The sequence below is a fragment of the Heterodontus francisci genome, chromosome 4 (genome assembly GCF_036365525.1).
Source record: "Heterodontus francisci isolate sHetFra1 chromosome 4, sHetFra1.hap1, whole genome shotgun sequence".
Lineage (NCBI taxonomy): Eukaryota > Metazoa > Chordata > Chondrichthyes > Heterodontiformes > Heterodontidae > Heterodontus > Heterodontus francisci.
In genome coordinates this window covers 9061870-9084987 of record NC_090374.1, presented here as the reverse complement: position 1 = coordinate 9084987, position 23118 = coordinate 9061870, and the positions used below count along the sequence as shown (strand labels likewise).

General features: G+C 45.5%; 1 protein-coding gene across 3 annotated transcripts in view; it reads right to left on the bottom strand.

The window, feature by feature from the left end:
- ttc33 (tetratricopeptide repeat domain 33) overlaps positions 1-23118 on the bottom strand; it is a 218383-nt gene that overhangs the window by 158807 nt on the left and 36458 nt on the right. For all 3 annotated transcript variants that reach the window (XM_068029119.1, XM_068029117.1, XM_068029118.1), the window contains exon 3: positions 7949-8030. In XM_068029119.1, coding sequence (XP_067885220.1) covers positions 7949-8030 — 82 coding nt within the window. The remainder of the gene's footprint in view (positions 1-7948; positions 8031-23118) is intronic.

Genomic DNA, 23118 nt, shown 5'->3' with positions numbered 1-23118 from the left:
AGGGCGTTCCACGCCCCTACTACTCTCTGCGTAAAGAAACTACCTCTGACATCTGTCCTATATCTTTCACCCCTCAACTTAAAGCTATGTCCCCTCGTGTTTGCCATCCTCATCCGAGGAAAAAGACTCTCACTATCCACCCTATCTAACCCTCTGATTATCTTGTATGTCTCTATTAAGTCACCTCTCCTCCTCCTTCTCTCTAACGAAAACAACCCCAAGTCCCTCAGCCTTTCCTCGTAAGACCTTCCTTCCATACCAGGCAACATCCTAGTAAATCTCCTCTGCACCCTTTCCAAAGCTTCGACATCCTTCCTATAATGCGGTGACCAGAACTGCACGCAATACTCCAGGTGCGGCCTCACCAGAGTTTTGTACAGCTGCATCATGACCCCGTGGCTCTGAAACTCGATCCCCCTACTAATAAAGGCTAACACACCATATGCCTTCTTAACAGCCCTATTAACCTGGGTAGCAACTTTCAGGGATTTATGTACCTGGATACCAAGATCTCTCTGCTCATCTACACTACCAAGAATCTTCCCATTAGCCCAGTACTCTGCATTGCTGTTACTCCTTCCAAAGTGAATCACCTCACACTTCTCCGCATTAAACTCCATTTGCCATCTCTCAGCCCAGCTCTGCAGCCTATCTATGTCCCTCTGTACCCTACAACACCCTTCGACACTATCCACAACTCCACCGACCTTCGTGTCATCCGCAAATTTACTAACCCACCCTTCTACACCCTCATCCAGGTCGTTTATAAAAATGACAAACAGCAGTGGCCCCAAAACAGAACCTTGCGGTACACCACTAGTAACTAAACTCCAGGATGAACATTTGCCATCAACCACCACCCTCTGTCTTCTTTCAGCTAGCCAATTTCTGATCCAAAGCTCTAAATCACCTTCAACCCCATACTTGCGTATTTTCTGCAATAGCCTACCGTGGGGAACCTTATCAAACGCCTTACTGAAATCCATATACACCACATCCACGGCTTTACCCTCATCCACCTGTTTGGTCACCTTCTCGAAAAACTCAATAAGGTTTGTGAGGCACGACCTACCTTTCACAAAACCGTGCTGACTATCGCAAATGAACTTATTCTTTTCAAGATGATTATAAATCCTGTCTCTTATAACCTTTTCCAACATTTTACCCACAACCGAAGTAAGGCTCACAGGTCTATAATTACCAGGGCTGTCTCTACTCCCCTTCTTGAACAAGGGGACAACATTTGCTATCCTCCAGTCCTCCGGCACTACTCCTGTCGACAATGACGACTTGAAGATCAACAACAACGGCTCTGCAATCTCCTCCCTGGCTTCCCAGAGAATCCTAGGATAAATCCCATCTGGCCCAGGGGACTTATCTATTTTCACTCTTTCCAAAATTGCTAACACCTCCTCCTTGTGAATCTCAATCCCATCTAGCCTAGTAGGCTGTATCTCAGTAATCTCCTCGGCAACATTTTCTTTCTCTACTGTAAATACTGACGAAAAATATTCATTTAACGCTTCCCCTATCTCCTCTGATTCCGCACACAACTTCCCACTACTATCCTTGATTGGCCCTGTTCTAACTCTTATCATTCGTTTATTCCTGATATACCTATAGAAAGCCTTAGGGTTTTCTTTGATCCTATCCGCCAATGACTTCTCGTGTCCTCTCCTTGCTCTTCTTAGCCCTCCCTTTAGATCCTTCCTGGCTAGCTTGTAACTCTCAAGCGCCCTAACTGAGCCTTCACGTCTCATCCTAACATAAGCCGCCCTCTTCCTCTTGACAAGCGCTTCAACTTCTTGAGTAAACCACGGCTCCCTTGCTCGACAACTTCCTCCCTGCCTGACAGGTACATACTTATCAAGGACACGCATTAGCTGCTCCTTGAATAAGCTCCACATTTCGTTTGTGCCCATCCCCTGCAGTTTCCTTCCCCATCCTACACATCCTAAATCTTGCCTAATCGCGTCATAATTTCCTTTCCCCCAGCTATAATTCTTGCCCTGTGGTATATACCGGGATCTATTCAGAGTCTGGAGCATGGTCGCCTCCAGTCAGGGCGCTCCCCCGCCAGCGGAGGAGAGCGCCTCGGCTGTCCGGACGGCCGACTCCGGGGACGGTCCGGCGGGCGGAGGAGTAGCCGAAGCCCCCGGGACGCCCATCATTGTGGGTGGCGAGGGGGCTCAGGTGCGCGGAGCTGACACCCGTTCGGCCGGAACTACTCATCGGACCCAGGCCCCGAAACCCTCCTTGGGAGCCGGTCCCGCACAACCTGAGCTGCCTCTTGGAAATGCCCTCCGTGCCATTCCAATCGGCGCAGAGGGATGTCCTGTACGAGCTGCTCCTGCACACTCTCCACTTCCTCGCCCTTGTCAGCCGGCCGGACACGCCCTGGCGGTCCGCGTTACCATCTGGCGGCGAGGGGAAACCCCAATGGAGGTCTCTCTATGTGGGAGTCCTCCCCCTTTACATCGGGGACCTGGGGTGGAGAGTGTTGCACAGGGCAGTCCCGTGTAATAGACTTTTAAGCAGGCTCACGGACTCCCAGGCTGCCTGTACTTTCTGCGGCCCGGACGAGTCTGTGTTCCACGTATATATGGAGTGTGCAAGGTTGCAGCCCCTCTGAGTATTTGAAGGGGCTGCTCCTCAAGTTTCGGCTGCACTTCAGTCCCACGCTCCTGATCTTTGGGCATCCGGCGCAGAGGGGAGTGGGCCGCGAGGAGGATCTCCTCGTCTGTCTGGTCCTGGGCCTGGCCAAGGTGGCAATTCACAGGTCCAGGCTGCGGGCCGTCAGGGGGTCCGTCCTCCCCGATTGCCTGCCCCTCTTCTGCCATTACGTCTGCGCCCAGGTGTCCCTGGAGGAGCATGCGATTTCTGCCGTTACACTTGAGGCCTTCCGCGACCAGAGGGCACCGCAGGGACTGGAGTGCATTGTCAACGCCGAGAATGGCATTTTAATTTGAGTTTTTTGTTATTAAAGTTATTTTTTAAAATATGTGTATAAAAATCAAATAAATAAAGGGGGCCTGAGGAATAAAGACCTCCTCGACATAAAATATATAAAAGGGGCCTGGGGTATAAAGGCCACCTAAAAAAAAACGGGGTTTGAAAAAGAGTAAAGCTCCCTCTACATTATCCCATCAAACAATCCCAGGACAGCTACAGCACAGGTGCAATTCCATGAAACAGGAACACTGGAGAAGGGTATACAGTCCCTTCCACCCTTTGTATTCCAGCTGCCTGGAGATAAAGACCAGCTGGAATCAAGTGAGGGGAGGGGGTTGGGGGAGAGATCAAAGGGAAAGGCGTTTGATAGGGCAGGAGAGACTAAATAACAAAGCTGGCGATTAATAACAAAGCTGTCCTGGGACAAAGGCAAAGCCTGTGTTAATGCTTGTGGTGAAAGACAAAGCATTAATCCAGCGAGACTGTTAATAGCGGAATAATGAGCAGCTCTGACTACATGAAAAGCAGGTACATGGTTAGAAAATATTTTAAAAAGGCCAGTCATGCTCTGAAGTTATTGAACTCAATGTTCAGTCTGCAAGGCTGTAGAGTGCCTAATGGAAAGATCAGGTGCTGCTCCTCGAGCTTGCGTTGATGTTCACTGGAACACTGCAGCAGGCCAAAGACAGAAATGTTGGCATGAGAGCAGGGGGGAAGTGTTGAAATGGCAAGTAACCGGAAGCTTGGGGTCATGCTTTTGGACTGAGTGAAGGTGTTTCGCAAAGCGGTCACCCAATCTGCGTTTGGTCTCCTTAATGTAGAGGAGACCGCATTGTGAGCAGCAAATACAGTATACTACATTGAAGGAAGTACAAGTAAATCGCTGCTTCAGCTGAAAGGAATATTTGGGGGCCTGGGATAGTGAGGAGAGAGGAGGTTAAAGGGCAGGTATTACAACTCCAGTGATTGCATGGGAAGGTGTCAGGGGGGGTAATGGAGGAGTAGACCAGGGTGTCACGGAGGGAACGATCACTTCGGAATGCTGACGGTGGGGGGGAGGGAAGATGCGTTTGGTGGTGGCATCACACTGGAGCTGGCTTAAGTGACGGAGGATGATCCTCTGGATGTGGAGGCTGGTGGGATGAAAGGTGAGGACAAGGGGAACTCTGTCGCGGTTCTGGGAGGGAGGGAAACGGGTCAGACACGGTTGAGGGCCCTGTCAACCACAGTGAGGGGGACTCCTTGGTTGAGAAAAAAGGAAGACAAAAAAAGCTGCTGTTGAAGGTAGCGTCAACAAAACAGAACAGAAAACTAAATCAACTTTGCTTCCAATATCCACCCTCTCTCACCTTCACCTGGTCCATCTCCGACACTTCCCTTCCCTTACTCAACTTCTCCGTCCCCATCTCTGGGGATAGGCTGGCGATTAATATTCCTTTTTAACCCACCAACACTCACAGCTACCTCGACTACACTTCCTCACACCCTGCCTACAGTAAGGACTCCATTTCACTCTCCATCTCCAACGCATCTGTTCTGATGATGCCACCTTCGACAATAGCGCTTCTGATACCTCTTCCTTTTTCCACAACCGAGGATTCGCCCGCACTGTGCTTTACATGCCCTCAACCGTGTCCGACCCATTTCTCGCACTTCTGCCCTCACCCTTCTCCTTCCTCCCAGAACTGTGACAGGGTTCCCATTGTCCTCATTTTCCATCCCACCAGCCTTCATAAGGATCATCCTCCGCCATTTTCGCCACCACCAGCATGATGCCACCACCAAACACATTTCCCCCTCCCGTCAGAATTCCGAAGGGATCGTTCCCTCTATGACACCCTGGTCTACTCCTCCATTACCCCTAACACCTGTCATCATCCCACGCAATCGCAGGAGGTGCACTACCTGCCCTGTTAACTCCTCTCTCCTCACCATCCAAGGCCCCAAACATACCTACCAAGTGAAGCAGCGATTTACTTGTACATCTTTCAATTTAGTATACCGCATTCGCTGCTCACAATGCGATTGCCTCTACATTGGGGAGACCAAACATAGATTGGACTGCTTTGTGGAACACCTCCACTCAGTCTACAAGCATGACCCCGAGCTTCCGGTTGCTTGCCATTTTAATTCACCACCCTGCACCTATGCCAACATTTCTGTCCTTGGCCTTCTGCAGTGTTCCAGTGAACCTCAATGTAAGCTTAAGGAACAGCACCTCATCTTTCAATGTGACAGGCTACAGCCCTCTGGACTCAGAGAATTTATAATGGCTGCCTTTTATTTTATTTTATTGCATTTAATGCTTTTTATTTTAAACCGTGTGCCTGCTGTAAGCTTGTTTTTCAGAATTTTGCTTTTGGACAGAGCTGTTCATTATTCTGCCATTAACAATCTCTCTGAAAAGACAAAGTATTCGTCCATACAACTATTAGCACTTCCTTTGCCTTTGTTCCGTGACATCTTTGTTCAGCATGATTTGCGACTGCTCCGACACTGAAGCAGCCCATGTTCATCTGCAGCAAGATCCGGACAACATCCAGGTTTGGGCTGATAAGTAGCAAGTAACATTCACGCCATGCAAGTGCCGGGCAATAACCATCTCAAACGAGAGAGAATCTAACCATCTCCCCTTGATGCTCAATTGCATTACCATTACTGAATCCTCCACTATCATCATCCTGGGGTTACCATTGACCCCAGAAGCTGAACTGGAGCAGCCATATAAGTACTGTGGCTACAAGAGCAGGTCAGAGACTGGGACTTCTTCGGCAAGTAACTCATCTCTTGACTCCCCAATGCCTGTCCATCATCTACAAGGCACAAGTCAGGAGTGTGATGGAATACTCTCCACTTGCCTGGACGAGTGTAGCTCTAACATTAAGAAGCTCAACACCATCCGGGACAAAGTAGCCCGCTTGATTGGCACCCCATCCAGTACCTTCAACATTCACTCCCTCCACCACTGATGCACAGTGGCAGCTGTGTATACCATCTACAAGATGCACTGCAGCAAATCATCAAGGCTCCTTCAACAGCACCTTCCAAACCCCCGACCTCCACCACCTATTGCCTGTTGGTAACCCTACACCCCCAAGGACTGCAGCAGTTCACCACGACCTTGTCAAGGGCAATTAGGGATTGGCAATAATTGCTGGCTTAGCCAGCAACACCCACATCCCCCGAATGAATAAAAAAAAGTTTCTCTCCCCACAGATGCTGCTAGACCTGCTGAGTATTTCCAACAATTTCTGTTTTTATATATTTAATGGCACAGTTCGAAAGGGTGTGCAGGAACAGAGGGACCTGGGGGTGCATGTGCATCAATCTTTGAAGGTAGCAGGACATATCGAGAGAGTAGTTGGCAAAGCATATGGAATCTTGTGATTTATAATTAGCGGCATTGAGTACAAAAGCAGGGAAGTTATGCTGAACCTTTATAAAGATCTGCTTAGGCTCTAACTGGAGTATTGTGTCCAGTTCTGGTAACCACACTTCAAGAAGTATGTGAGGGTCCTTGAGAGGATGCAGAGGAGATTTACCAGAATGGTTCCAGAGATGGAGGATTTGAGTTGCAAGGTTAGGTTGGAAACGCTGGGTTTGTTCTCCATGGAACCAAAGAGATTGAAGGGAGATTTATTATAAATGTACAGCACTACAACAGGTTTAGAGATGCAGGGGGAATATGAGAAAGTTTTTTTTTTACACAGTGGGTGGTAATGGCCTGGAACTCACTGCCCACAAGGGTGGTGGAAACGAAGAAGATCAATGACTTCAAGAGGAAATTGGATGGCCACTGAGAAAAAGAGACTTGCAGGACCACGGAGATCAAACCAAGGAGTGGGACTGACAGCATAGCTCCATGGAGAGCCGGCATGGACTTGATGGGCCAAATGGCCTCCTTCTGTGCCGTAAATGACTAATAACATCTCATCTGAAAGACGGCACCTCCAACAGTGCTCTCAGTATTGCATTGAAGCGTCAGCCTCTGAAGTGATCAAGGGCTGAATTTTACGCCAGCCCAGCGGGTCGGATGGCGGTGTGGGGGCAGCGTAAAATTGAGCGGGAGGCTCCCGAGGCCTACTCGCCCAGCTTTTGCCTCCGATCAAGTTTACGGCCGGCGGGGGGGTGGGAACGGCCCGCCTGCCCGAGGCCAATCAAGGCCCTTAAGTAGCCACTTAAGGGCCCCCGCCTGCCTCCACTGGTATTTTACCCATGGCAAGCGGGTGTGCTAAGGACGTGAAGGACCGCCCAGCGATAGCTGCTGGCCTTTTCGCACCCCGAGGGAGGGTCGGGGGGCCATGGCAGTCGGGCACAGGGTGTCCGATTGAGGCCCGCCCCCGCCTCCCAATCCACCCCTGGGATCCAAAACGCACCCTCCCCCAAAACGACCACCTCAGCCTCACCAGGGAAGGACCAATCCCCCTGGTGAGGCAATCCCAACTGACCTCGTCTCCAAGATCCATTGTGTCGGCTGGGCTGCAGTCCCAGCAGTGACCACTGCACCCAATGGCGCTGCTGGGACGAAGAGCTGCCAGCCCGCTGATTGGCCGGCAGCTCACTGAGGCGGGACTTCCTCCCTCAAGTGGGTGGAAGTCCCGCCTCAGAACAATTAAAGCCCAGGGACCCGTAAAATGTGGGACGGATTCCCGGGCTAGGTGGAAGCGGGTTCGCCACCGACTTTCACGTCAGGTAAACTCCAGCCCCTAGTCTCTGGAGCGGGGCATGAACGCACAACCTTCTGATTCTGAGGCGCGAGTGCTGCCACTGAACCACAGCTGACACAAAGCAAAGCAGTCAGTGTAAATGAGGTGAAGAGACAATGAGATGACTTTCTGCAGTGAGAATACATTGGATGGGATAAGTGATCAATCAAAATGAGGCAGGGTAGCTGGGCTTATGGTGCTCTTACGTTACACATAACCACATGAAACAAATATTAAAACTAAAGGAAAAGTGAACTAAGCGAGTTAAAGCTGGGAGACTGGCATAATACCTGTGCTTTCATCTCGTAGAGTGCGGCACAGTCCGGCATCAACTGAATAGCTTCATCCCACCGACCAATCGCCTCCCAGTACCTGTGGCAAAGAGAAAAATCTCTTCTTTATCACCCATCTGCCAGGCCCATCACAGGAAGTAGAGACAAATTTTCACCGAATCAGTCCAGATTAACATTGGACAAACTTGCTGAGCTATCAGGGGAGCTCCCCACTGGACCCAGAAAAGACTATGTTAAAAAAAGATTTTGTAGGATCAGCGAGGCCAGCTTTCCTGATGCTGTCGAGACCCAGACCAGTCTGCAACTGGACTAGCATGAACATTCAGGTTGCTACAACGTCCCATCCAGCAGCAATGACACTGATCTCTAGTGTTCGATGGGAAAATGGGCTCAACCTAATCAATCCAATAGGAAAATTCAGGAGAAACTTCTTTACCCAGAGAGTGGTGAGAATTTGGAACTCGCTATCACAGAGCGTAGGTGAGGCAAGTAGCATAGTTGCATTTAAGGGAAAGCTGGATAAATGTGAGGGAGAAAGGAATAGAAGGGTATACTGATTGGGTAAGATAAAGAGGAGCAGGAAGAGACTCGAGTGGAGCATAAACTTAGACCGGTTGGGCTGAATGCCCTGTTTCTGTGCTGTGCATTGTATAATTCTATGTAACTGCTGTATGAACCTCTCCAATATATAAAATCAAACAGTGAGGTCTGATTTATACATTGTAATTCATTGTATATCCTCACTTCCCCCTCCCTCCTACAATCCAGAGGCTTTAAAGATTCTAAGTGTGAATTAATTAAGGAAAGTCAGTATAGATTAGTTAAAAGCAAATCCTGTTTAACTGACTTGATTTCGTTTTTTGATAAGGTAACAGGGAGGGTTGATGAGGATAATGCAGTTGATGGACTTCCAAAAGGCATTTGATAAAGTGCCATATAACAGGCTTGTCAGCAAAGTTGAAGTCCATGAAATAAAAGGGACAGCGGCAGCAGGGATACGAAGTTGGCTGAGTGACAGGAAACAGTGAGTAGTGGCAAATTATTGTTTTTCATACTGGACCAGGAGCACTGCTTTTCTTGATCTATATTAATGACCTGGACTTGGGTGTGTGAGCAAAATTTTAAAATTTGCAGATGATGCAAATCTTGGAAGGATTGTGAACTGTGTGGAGATGACTTCAAGGGGGCACAGAGGGGCTAATGGAATGGGTGGACACATGGCAGGTGGAATTTAATGTCGAGAAGTGTGAAGTGGTAGGAAGAACCAAGAGAGGCGATATAAAATCAAAGATATATTTCTAAAGGGGGTGCAAAAAGAGAAAGACTGGGGGGTATATGTGCACAAATCGTTAAATGCGTCAGGGCAGGTTGAGAAAGTGATTAAAAGGGGATCCTGGGCTTTGTAAATAGAGGCACAGATTATAAAAACAAGGAAGTTATAATGAACCTTTATAAAACTCTGGTTGAGCCTCAACTGGAGTATTGTGTCCAATTCTGGGCACCACACTTTAGGAAGGATGTAAACGAAGGCTTCAGAGAGGGTGGTTCCAGGGATGAGGAATTTCAGTTACGTGGATCGACTGGAGAAGCTGGGGGTGTTCTCCTTAGAGAAGGTTGAGAGGAGATTTGATACAGGTGGTCAAACTTATGAGGGGTCTGGCCAGAGTAGATAGGCAGAAACTGTTCCCATTGGTGGAAGGATTGAGAACCAGAGGACACAGATTTGAGGCGAATGGCAAAAGAACTAATGGTGGCATGAGGAAAGTTTTTTTTTTTAAACATCGTGGGTGCTGGATCTGGAATGAACAGCCTGAGTGCAGTGGGAGCAGATTCAATCGAGGCTTTCAAGAGGGAATTAAATAAGCACCCGAAAAGAAAAATTTTCAAGGCTATGGGGAAAGGGAAGAGGGAGTGGGACTAATTGAGTTGCTCTTGCAGAGAACCAGCACAGACACAAGTGGCTGAATGGCTCTTATGCCCTGTAACCACGATCCAAGCACTGCTTCCTGATTAAATGCGTTTTCTGTCTCACTCTGTGCAATCTTGATGGTGTCCTGCCCCTTAGGTCCTGGGATTGTCAATATAAAAATAATCAGTGTTCCAATTGAAAAAACAAACTCTTGTGCAATCCCCACATCCATCACCCCACCATTGACGACCGTGCCTTCAGTTGTGTAGACCCTAAACTCTAGAATTCCCTCCACGAACCTCTCCGCCTCTCTCTCCTCCTTTAAGACACTGCTTAAAACTTCTCTGTTTGAGCAAGTGTTTTGGTCACCTGTCCCAGTGGCTCTGTGTCAAACTGTGCCCAGTTACATTCCTGTGAAGCACCTTGGGAAGTTTTACTACGTTAAAGGCGGCACAGTGGCGCAGTGGTTAGCACCGCAGCCTCACAGCTCCAACGACCCGGGTTCAATTCTGGGTACTGCCTGTGTGGAGTTTGCAAGTTCTCCCTGTGTCTGCGTGGGTTTCCTCCGGGTGCTCCGGTTTCCTCCCACATGCCAAAAAAAAAACTTGCAGGTTGATAGGTAAATTGGCCATTATAAATTGCCCCTAGTATAGGTAGGTGATAGGGAAATATAGGGACAGGTGGGGATGTGGTAGGAATATGGAATTAGTGTAGGATTCGTATAAATGGGTGGTTGAAGGTCGGCACAGACTCGGTGGGCCGAAGGGCCTGTTTCAGTGCTGTATCTCTAAACTAAACGAAAGGTGCTATATAAATGCAAGATAAGTTTATTCATTCATGGGATGTGGGCGCCTTTTGGGCCAATTCAACTGTAGCAGAGGACAGTGCGAGGATGGTGTCAGGAGTACATTTGACAAAGGAATATTTAAATTTTTTGTCAGATTCATTTGTGCAATGTCACTGTATCAGTAAACAGCTGTGTGTCATACACTGTTTACACTTAGCAGAACTGAATAACATTAGGCAGTTAGCCCAGAGGATAAACTGAGCAGCCCATCTCCTGCGTGACCTTTAAGGACTGTGAATAAGAAAAATAATTTGGGATTGTGTGTTACCACATATGCACATGTCAAAATGTCAAGGGTATGTCAAACTGTGGGGTCCGAGCTCCCCCAGTCTCTGTGGGAGGCAAGTGGTTTGGCTGGTGGGGTATAGAGTAAACTATAACTGACCTCGACATCCTGGACAAGGAGGGGAGAGGTTCATCTACACTTTCCAAAATCATGCCACTTATAGCATCCTGTCTTTCCATATTAGTCCTCCTAATGTGCATCACCTTACACTTCTCCACATGGAACTCCATCTGCCATGCTTCAGCACATTTCACCATGCTGTCTAGGTCATCCTGAAGTCTACAATTATCCTCATTGCTACCGAGTATGTTGTTAAGTTTTGTATCATCTGCAACCTTTATGAGGTTGCTCCCTCAACCACAGTCTAGGTTGTTTATAAAAACTGAAAAGAGTAATGGACCCAAAACTGATCCATGTGGAACACCACTGCAAACCACCTCCCAGTCTGAAAAACAGCCATCCACCACCACCCATTGCCATTCGATCACTTACATATTGAAAGCACTGGATACAATCAAGCAGTAGACAACAGGTACAAGATCAGACGTAGTTACCTGGCATTTAGCAGTGCTGGGAAGGCATTAGGATCCTGGGCTTCAGTAGTACTGGGGAAGTGGTCCTGGAATTTGGCAGCACTAGGATAATTACTCTGGAGTTTAGCAGCAGTTTGGTTAAGGCTGATCATTTTAACGTGAAACATTTTTGCTTGGGCGACACTAAGATTGGTGGAGTAGCAGATAGTGAAGGGGACTGTCAGAGAATACAGCAGAATATAGATAGATTGGAGAGTTGGGCAGAGAAATGGCAGATGGAGTTCAATCAGGGCAAATGCGAGGTGATGCATTTTGGAAGATCCAATTCAAGAGTGAACTATACAGTAAATGGAAAAGTCCTGGGGAAAATTGATGTCCAGAGAGATTTGGGTGTTCAGGTCCACTGTTCCCTGAAGGTGGCAACGCAGGTAAATAGAGTGGTCAAGAAGGCATACGGCATGCTTTCCTTCATCGGACGGGGCATTGAGTACAAGAGTTGGCAGGTCATGTTACAGTTGTATAGGACTTTGGTTCGGCCACATTTGGAATACTGCGTACAGTTCTGGTCGCCACATTATCAAAAGGATGTGGATGCTTTGGAAAGGGTGCAGAGGAGGTTCACCAGGATGTTGCCTGGGATGGAGGGCGCTAGCTATGAAGAGAGGTTGAGTAGATTAGGATTATTTTCATTAGAAAGACGGAGGTTGAGGGGGGACCTGATTGAGGTGTACAAAATCATGAGAGGTATAGACAGGGTGGATAGCAAGAAGCTTTTTCCCAGAGTGGGGATTTCAATTACTAGAGGACACGAGTTCAAAGTGAAAGGGGAAAAGTTTAGGGGGGATATGCGTGGAAAGTTCTTTACGCAGAGGGTGGTGGGCACCTGGAACGCATTGCCAGCGGAGGTGGTAGATGCGGGCACGATGGAGTCTTTTAAGATGTATCTAGACAGATACATGAATGGGCAGGAAGAAAAGAGATACAGAAGCTTAGAAAATAGGCGACATGTTTAGAGAGAGGATCTGGATCGGCGCAGGCTTGGAGGGCCGAAGGGCCTGTTCCTGTGCTGTAATTATCTTTGTTCTTTGTTCTTTGTATCTCTTACCCACTTCAGCTGAACAGACTGATGCAAAATTAAGTGTTTCTGTAAATAAATTATTTTATTGCAATTGAAAGTGCAAACAGAATGCGCTTCTCTCAGGAGCAGAACCTTATAATAGGGGCATGTGAAACTTCACTTGAAAAGCTTAACAAAATTCATTGCTGATGAGTTTTGGAAAATAAAGTCAAAGATTGCTTGAGTTTGTACAAAGACAAATTTTGAAAAAAAATCAATTTTCTATTAACATAGAAATTTGGAAATAAACAAAAGGGACCAGAGGTGAGGGTACCTCTCAGTATATCTGTCCTGGAGCCAAGCTGTATCCTGGAATACAAGAACACAAGAAATAGGAGCAGGAGTAGACCATATGACCCATCAAGCCTGCTCCACCATTCAATACGATCATGGCTGATCTTGGGCTTCAATTCCACTTTCCTGCCCGCTCCCCATATCCCTTGATTCCCTGCGAGACCAGAAATCTATCTATCCCAGCCTTAAATGTTTTTTTTTATAATTCTTTCATGGGATATGGGCATCGCAGGCCAGGCCAGCATTTATTGCCCATCCCTAATTGCCCTTGAACTGAGTGGCTTGCTAGGGCATGGAAGAGTCAACCACATTGCTGTGGATCTGGAGTCACATGTAGGTAAGGACAGCAGATTTCCTTTCCTAAAGGACATTAGTGAACGAGATGGGTTTCTACAACAATCGACAATGGTTTCATGGTCATCATTAGACTAGCTTTTTAATTCCAGATTTATTAATTGAATTCAAATTCTGCTTTCTGCTGTAGTGGGATTCGAAGCCCTGTCCCCAGAGTAATACCTGTGTTTCTGGGTTACTAGTCCAGTGACAATAACACCACCGCCTCAATGATGGAGCATCCACAACCCTCAGGGGTAGAGAATTCCAAAGATTCCGAACCTTTTGAGTCTAGCAATTTCCCCTCATCTCAGTCCTGAATGATCGGCCCCTTATCCTGAGACTGTGTCCCCGTGTTCTAGATCCCCTGACCAGTGGGAACAATCTCTCAGCTTCTACCCTATCCAGCCCTTTCAGAATCTTGTATGTCTCAATTAGATTGCCTCTCATTCTTCTAAACTCCAGAGAATATAGGCCCAATTTGCTCAGCCTCTCATCATAGGACAACCCCCTCATCCCTGGGACCAATTTAATAAATCTTCGCTGCACTGCCTCCAGTGCAAGTATGTCCTTTCTTAAATGTGGAGATCAAAACTGCACACAGTATTCCAGGTGCGGTCTCACCAAAGCCCTGTACAATTTTAGTAAGACTTCTTTATTCCTGTACTCCAATCCCCTTGCAATAAAGGCCAACAGGCCATTTGCCTTCCTAATAGCCTGCTGCACCTGCATGTTAACTTTGTGCGTTCCTTATGCGAGTATCCCCAAGTCTCTGAACATCAACACTTACCAGTTTCACAGCTTTTAAAAAATATTCTGCTTTTCTATTTATATGACCAAAGTGAACAACTTCACATTTGCCTACATTATACTCCATTTGCCATCTTGTCGCCCACTCACTTAACCTGTCTATATCGCTACAGCCTCTCTACATCCTCCCAACAGCTTCCCTTTCCACTTTGTATCATCAGCAAACTTAGACACATTACTCTCTGTCTCTCCATCCAAGTCATTAATATAGAGTGTGAATAGCTTAGGTCCCAGCACTGATCCTTGCAGCATCCCATTATTCATTGCCTGCCAACTTGAAAATGCCCCATTTATGCCCACTCTCTGCTTCCTGTCTGTTAACCAATCCTCTATCCACGCGATTACCCGAAACATCATGAGCCCTTATCTTGCCTATTAATCTTTTATGTGGTAGCTTATGTGGTATCAAATGCCTTTTTGAAAATCCAGGTATACTACATCTACTGGTTCCCCCATATCTATCCTACTAGTTACATCTTCACAAAAGGCTAATAAATTTCCCAAACAGGATCTCGCTTTAGTAAAACCATGCTGACTCGTTCTATTCATACTATGCTTTTCCAAGTGCAATGTTAAGACTTCTTTAATAATAGTTTCCAGCATCTTCCCAATGACTGATGTTAGGCTAATTGGCCTGTAGTTCCCTGTTTTCCCATCTCCTTTCTTGAAAAGCGGCGTAACATTTGCCAACTTCCAATCTGACAGAACCATTCTTGAATCTAAGGAATTCTGGAAAATCACAGCCAGCGCATCCACTATCGCTGCAGTTATCTCTTTTAGAACCCTAGGATGTAGGCCACCTGGTCCCGGGACTTGTCAGATTTTAGTCCCTCAATTTTCTCCAATACTTTTTCTCGACTGATATCAATATCCTTAATTTCCTCACTCTTTTTAGCCCCTAGGTTACTGCCTATTGCTGGTATGGAACTTGTGTCCTAAGCATTTAATAAATTAAATGTTAAGTATTACCTAAACAGGAAAAGTTTTTTTTAAAAATCATTTGATAGCTATTTTCCAAATTAGTTAGATAAATAAACATGGAAATCCTGTTAAGTGGAAATAAGTCTGGCAAATTCAGCACATGACATATGGTCAGACTGCAGTAACCCCATTTTCTTCAGCAAAGCACATGTTCCCATGTTATTATCTTAAAAGAAAACCTATTTGGAGCCTGAGTCGACTTCCTATAAAATACAAAAAAAATGGTGAAAGAATAAATATTCCAGAAGTATTTTGAGCAATCTATGGAGAAAGAAGCAGAGTTAACGTTTCAGGTCAGTGACCCTTCTTCAGAACCTTCTGATGAAGGGTCACTGGCCTGAAACGTCAACTCCGCTTCTCTCTCCACAGATGCTGCAGACCTGCTGAGTGTTTCCAGCATTTCTTGTTTTTATTTCGGATTTCCAGCATCCGCAGTATTTTGCTTTTAATTTTGAGCAATCTAGTTATTTTGCTTGGCTCACCCTCACCTTCCAAAGAAATCGGCACAGCAAATTGCAATAACCAAATTCCACATAGCCTATCAGGTCGAGGAGATTTGAATTGAAACAGTAGAAGTTTGAGTACAAGTCAATCAATCCTAAATGCAACACAAACATAACACGCAGCACATTACAGACATTGTGAGACATTTCTGAGTCATCTACACTTATCAACAAATGTATTCTGTATCTGATTGGGTAATTCCTCCCATCTGAATCCAGACAGCCTGCAAACTTTCTCTCATGATACAGACAATTGAGACAAATCATAACAATCAGACAATTCTGAAAGCTAGGTGTAAATGGATGGAAGAACAATGCAGCTTACAATTAGGATCCTTTACACGATCTAACTTCTACACTCACTTTCTTAAAAGACTGTATGTTTCAGCTCCCTCTTTCTAACAAAACATGCTCCGCAATGTCTCCAATTCACATGTTAATCAAAGAAACCCAGGTTTACATGGAAATCTGACCTGTACGTTGCCCAACAATTCAGCTCAAGAATGCAAAGCAATGGGACCTTCGCACCTTAAAGCAGCACAGGAACATGAGGAACGGGCAGAAGCCAATCCGCCCCTCAATCTTGCTCTACCAATCAATTGATCATGACTGATACGTGGCTCAGTTTTATTTACCACCTTTTCTCCCTATCCCTTGATATCCTTAAGCAAGAATATCAGTAGCAGTATTGAAGTCTCCTAAATTCTCTCCTAATGGCCTAGCTCTAACTTTAAGATCCTCTCCCCTTATTCTTGATTCCCCCAAAGAAAATAGCTTCTCCATACCTATCAGATTATTTTAACTTCAATAGATCATCCTTTAGTCTTCTATACTCGAGGGAATATTTACAAAATTTATACAACCTTTCTTCATAATCTAAATCCTAGTGTCACTCTGGTGCAGAATCTGCGCTACAGTGCCTCCAAGACAAATATCCCCTTCCTGAGGTGCAGTGCTCAAAACACTCTACAGCAGTACTCCAGATGGGGTCTGACCAAGGCTCTATACAACTGAAGCAACACTTCCTCCCCCTTTATATTCCAGCTCCTGGAATATAAAGGCCAACATTCCATTACCCTGTGGATTCCTTATTCGACCTGCCAACTAGCTTTTAGTAATTTCTAGACTTCCCTTTCCGAAACTCTTTGCTCCTCTACAGTTCCTAGTTTCTCACCATTGAACTTCAAGTCATCTTCAGCCTGGATATACATGTCCCTATTCCTTTGGCAAAGACATTAATAAATATGATGCCCCAAAACAAATCCTTGAGGAATACCGCTCGTAACACCCTGCCAGAGAAAATTCCTTCACCGCCACTTTGTCTCCTGCCCCACAAAAAGGAACACACGCCTACATTCTATTTAATTTGCTATAATCTTCCTGTCTTTGTAAAGCAGCACACCCTGACTCAAGATGAGCAATGCCATGGGAGGTTCACACAAGATCAGTGCAGTACTGAGGAAGATGAGTGGTGAGATGTTAAAGCAATCTTTTACATCTGGTGGATTCTGTTACACTGGTGAAAGAGAAGGGGAGTTCTCCCAGTGTCCTGGCTGACATTTACCCCTCAGCTGACATCACTAAAACAGATTAATTGACCATTCATCTCATTAATTGTCTGTGCACAAATTGGTTCCTCATTTATCCAACAGTAACTACACATCAAAATGATTTCACTCATTCAAACTAAAGCAGTTTGGGATGCAGGAAGGATGTGAAAGGTGTTATATTAAAAAAAACTTGCATTTATATAAGTCTTGCAGCCAATTATAGCTATCAGAAGCTGTAGGAACTGCGTCAATCTTGCACTCATTACAATTCAGTTCATTAACTCAGACTTTCAGCTAATCCATTTAATTATTCTCCCACTGTCACTGAAATAAACTGCTGCCGGTAAAGCTGCCAGCTTTCAGTATTCATCATCATAAACTTTAAACAAAGGATAAGGATCGAGGACCAGCAGGGTAAGCACTGCAGGAAAGTTTATTCCCTCTACAGCCGACAGAATAACAGATATCTGGGGAACAATCCCAAAGTCTGACTCAAATAAACTACGGCTTTGCTTTGTAATTACACAAATATTGCAAGACATCTGCAATGCTTCTGAAATAGGAAAGCTGTGTCTCTGTTATTCTCAGATATGCCTGGAGGGGAAAGCATGGGAGCTATGACTGTACCATGAACAGTCGCAAGGAGGGGGCAACAAAGTTGGTTGAGCAAGGGGTGCTGCAGGGACACAACTGGGCTCTGATGGCCAATGGTATGACTGGGATTAGCCACAGCACCAAAGAACTGCTCTTATACTAATATCACAGTAATAAACCTATAAACATCAGAGATTGATTAATTACTGAGATATTACCACTAAACAAACACTGATATTACATAAATCAATGTACTCACATCAGGGAAAGATTCATTATTAGGATATGTTATGACCAGGTGAGAAAGAGGTCAAGGGTTCCCTTTCAGCCTTCACCTGGTCTTACTGTAACAAGGTTTAATTTTAAACACACCGTGTTTTTAGCTCCCCCTTAGTGAATCCTTGTTCACCGCTTTCCAATTATAAAGCAAAGAAACCAGCACAACCAGACTTTCTTAGGTTTAAAAGAAAAAAAGTTGAAATTTATTGAACTTAAACTCTAATTCAGTTAACGCCTACAGATACACGATGCTAGTATGCGTCCGCGATACACACATGCAAATAGCGACAGCAAAGAGAAAAATAAAGTGGAAAGGTTTCAGGCAATATCTGAAGAGTTGTTGGCATGGTTCTTTGAGCTGACTGTAGTGTCCTTAATTGTAAGTAGATCTTGCTTTTCGTTGGGGCCCAGTATTCTGCTTAAACCTTGTTCACTGTAGGAGACTTTTCTCTCTTGGGGTTCATGTGTCTTCAGTGGATTCAGAGGCTTGTGAGAAAGAGATGGGAGCAGACAGACAGGAGAGGAGGTCTGCTTCAGTCCAGAAGCATTCTGCTGTCTCCAGGCTCTCAGTTCAAACTGTACAATTCGGAATCCCCCAGGTTGCCAAGCAGGTTAGTCATGTGACTAACTGGTCTGACCACATCTTGGCTCTATGTATTGCATCATCTTAGCAGGGAATGGAATGCGCTTCCCCGCCTTCAATGTCTGTTAGTACGTAATTTTTTTTTCCAGCCAAGGTCTGGCAGTCCTTATAACAGGCCTTCTCTTCTTCCCAGCAACAATTTGAAATTTAATGTCCATGTGGCAAAATTAATATGCCTCATTCTTGGCAGGTCGGAGCCTGCATGACAGGATATTAACACTATATTACTAAATTAAACACCTAAACAAAAATAAACTCCGCAATAGCCACATGCTCGGTCATACATTCTTCATCCTATTAAACTTTACTAACAGCCTTCTATCTATTCCTTCAAATTTCAAATCTTTACCTTAACTTTTTTCTTCTGGCTCCCTGCTGACACTATCCTATTCAAACATTTTTGATCATGACAAGCTATTTCACCTTGTCCAGATCAGTAGAACCAGAAAACACAGTCTGTGTTTTACATAGGGTATACAGCACAGAAACAGGCCATTCGGCCCAAACAGTCCATCCCAATGTTTATGCTCCACTTGAGTCTCCCCTCATCTTTCCTCCTCTAACTACCCTATCAGCATAACCTTCTCTTCCCTTCTCCTTCATATGCTTTGTATGAATCTATCCTCAAGTGCCATAACCTGCAGGGCTATGGACCAAATGCTGGAAGGTGGGATTAGGCTGCGTGGCTAGTTTTTCGGCTAGCGCAGACACAATGGGCCAAGTGGCCCTTTTCTGTGCCGTAAACTTTCAATGATTCTATGCTTATCTAGTTTCCCCTTAAATGCATCTATACTATTTGCCTCAACCACTCCCTCGGGTAGCGAGTGCTACAGTCTTACCACTCTCTGGGTAAAACTGTTCCTCACAAGTTGCCTAAGGATTTTTTGGTGACTATCTTATATTGATGGCCTCTAGTTATGCTCTTCTCCACAAGTAGAAGATTTCTCCATCAAAATTTATTTATTTTTTTTTTATTTAGAGATACAGCACTGAAACAGGCCCTTCGGCCCACCGAGTCTGTGCCGACCAACAACCACCCATTTATACTAACCCTACAGTAATCCCATATTGCCTACCACCTACCAACACTAGGGACAATTTACAATGGCCAATTTACCTATCACCAGCAAGTCTTTGGCTGTGGGAGGAAACCGGAGCACCCGGCAAAAACCCACGCGGTCACAGGGAGAACTTGCAAACTCCGCACAGGCAGTACCCAGAATTGAACCCGGGTCCCTGGAGCTGTGAGGCTGCGGTGCTAACCCTTCAGCCTTCTCTTTTGAAGATAAAAGAAACCACGCCTGTTCATCCTTTCCTGATAGGTATAACCTTGCAGTTCTAGTACATTCCTTATGGATATTTTTAAACCTTGTCCAGTGACTCTATGGTCTTTTATAATATGGCGACCAGAACTGTACAGCGTACCACAAGGTTCAATACAGGTTTAGCAAATTATCTCTACTTTTTACTTCTATCTCTCTAGAAATAAGCCCTAGTGCTTGGTTTGTTTCTTTTATGGTCTTAATAGCCTGCTCAAGAGGAAAATTCAAAACTACCATGCAGAAACAATGGGCTTTTGTTGAGTTCCCGATGTTGGAATCCGTGGCGGGGGGGGCAGCGAAAGATTGAACTGGCAGCGGCCCGCCACACAGCCTGATGCCGAGAGTGCCAGGCCCAATCTTCCTGGCAGTGGCGAGGCACCGTGGCAACGGGATCCCACTTTGAACATGTAAATTAAGAAAATGAGTACATTTGAATAAAATTGTCAGTGATCTTACCTGCTGCCCGGGATCTTCCGAGCGGCGGCTGGCACTCACACACCTTCACTTTTCCGTCCAGGGAAAGCTGGCACCACCAAGGTGGGGAAGGGAGGTACTTAGGATTTTCAGTGTAGTGGGGAGGTACAGGGTCAACTGTGCATTAATAGTGTAAGGGAGGGGCGAAGCGGTGACCTCTGCACTTTGAATAGTTTGGGGAAGGGGGCGGGGGGGAGCTCAAATCTTGCATCTAAGTGTTTTGCAGGGGGGAGGGGCGATATTTTTTATTGTGGTGGTTACGGTTTTAAATATTTAAATTTAGAAGCAGCTCTGGCTGCCCTTTAAAAATGGTGCCAGCGCATAGGCAGCTGAGTCCACCCCCACCACATGATCAAGGGGGGCAGCCCGGCCCGGCATATTATGTTGAGCCGTAGCATGGCGGCCCGCTATTTTTTTCACCCAGCGCCAGAAAATTCCACCCAATATTTCAGTGCGTGACTGGTCAATTTATGGAACAGGCTCCTTGGGAAGACAATGGACACAATTAGCTATGATTCATTCAACTATAGATTTTTCTTTTCCGAAAATAACAGTGCAGCATGCCTCAGGAGGAACAGGTGACTTTGGACCTACGGTCCCCAAGGTTCTTCACCACTGGGACTTTTCCTTGCCTCCGTCTGGGTCTGTTGTAGACTAACTGATAGGATTAGTAATCAACTCCATGACTGTTATATCATGTGACCACCATGAAGAAGAAAGGTGAACTGGATGGACCTTGGTTGTTTTTGAGTATATGTTCAAATGGGAAAAGCTTTCAATACAAAAGTTTAAAAGCCAGGTTAATCACTGTTGTGCAAACCTAGTAATGGGTTTCGAAGGGTTGGAGCACAAGAACCTGGGTTGATTAAGAAAGTAGGGAAGGATCTTCCGGAGCACGCTGTCAGTAAAACCATGCAAGCCAGGCAGGTTCCGGGTTCAATCCAGGAACAATGCTGAGTTACGTGATCCAAGCCAAGGTAACAGTAAAAGGGGCTGCAGTACGGCAAAGTCGGTCAGCGTTCCTGACCTGATGGAGACCCAGCCAATGGCTGGAAAGTGGGTGCGAGCGAATCACGGCCGAGGACAAGGCCAGTCACAACTGCAACATTCCCATGAATGAACAACAGTTACTGCCCACACTCAGATGTGAGGAATAGCCAGGTTGCCATAGTACGAGGGGATTGCTGGCCTTCCCCACTGTATCCTTTGTTGTGAAAGCGCTTCCGTTTTTTTATGAAGATAGGAATTCGGAGCAGGAGTAGGCCGCTCGGCCCTTCGAGCTTGCTCTGTCATTCAATAAGCTCATGACTGAACTGATTACTCCACATTTCCACCTACCCCCGATAACCTTCCACCCCCTTGCTTATCAAGAATCTATCTACCCCTGCCTTAAAATATTCAAAGACTCTGCTTCCACCGCCTCTTGAGGAAGAGAATTCCAAAGACTCACGACCCTCTGAGAGAAAGAAATTCTCCTTATCTGTCTTAAATGGGTGACCCCTTACTTTTAAACAATGACCCCTAGTTCTAGATTCTCCCACAAGGGGAAACCTTTCCACAACCACCCGGTCAAGACCCCTCAGGATCTTGTATGCTTCAATCAAGTCACCCTTTACTCTTCTAATCTCCAGCGGATACAAGCCTAGCCTGTCCAACTTTTCCTCGTAAGACAGCCTGCCCATTCCAGCTATTACTCTAGTAAACTTTCTCTGTACTGCCTCCAACGAATTTACAGCCTTCCTTAAATAAGGAGACCAGTACTCCAGATGTGGTCTCACCAATGCCCTGTATAACTGAAGCATAACCTCCCTACTTTTGTATTCAATTCCCCTCGCAATAAACAATAACATTCTATTAGCTTTCCTAATTACATGCTGAACCTGCATACTAATCTTTTGTGATTCATGCACTAGGGCACCCAGATCCCTCTGCATCTCAGAGCTCTGTAATCTCTTACCATTTAGATAATAAATTATTCTTCCTACCAAAGTGGACAATTTCACACTTTCCCACATTATACTCCATTTGCCAGGTCTTTGCCCACTCACAAAAACTATCTATATCCCTTTGTAGCCTCCTTATGTCCTCTTCACAAGTTACTTTCTTACCTATCTTAGTGTCATAAGAAAATTTAGCAAACATACCTTTAGTCCCTTCATCAAATCATTTATAAAAACTGTAAAAAGTTGAGGCCCCAGCACTGATCCCTATGGCACACCACTCGTTACATCTTGCCAATGAGAAAATGACCCATTTATGCCTACTCTGTTTCCTGTTAGCCAGCCAATCCTCATTCCATGCCAATATGTTACCCCCTACACCACGAGCTTTTATTTTCTGCAATAACCTTTGATGTGGCACCTTATCAAATGCCTTCTGGAAATCTAAGTATAATACGTCCACCAATAGCTTCTAACATTCTCCCTAAGGCAGATGTTAAGCTGTTAAATATTTTTTGAGGATTCATATTTAAATTGTGGAAATGGATTTATTTTTTGGAAGGTTGAAGATTTCACGGATACTGGACTTTGTTTTTGTTGAAAAGACTCCATGGACATTTTTTTTTTACAAGGGTTACTGAGAAGTCTTGTTTGAAAACAACCTTTTACTGCAAGCCTTAAGCTCAAATAAACAGAAACCTTGGTGACCTGGGGAAGATGTTTACAGAGAAGTGACAGGTCAAGAAGATTTA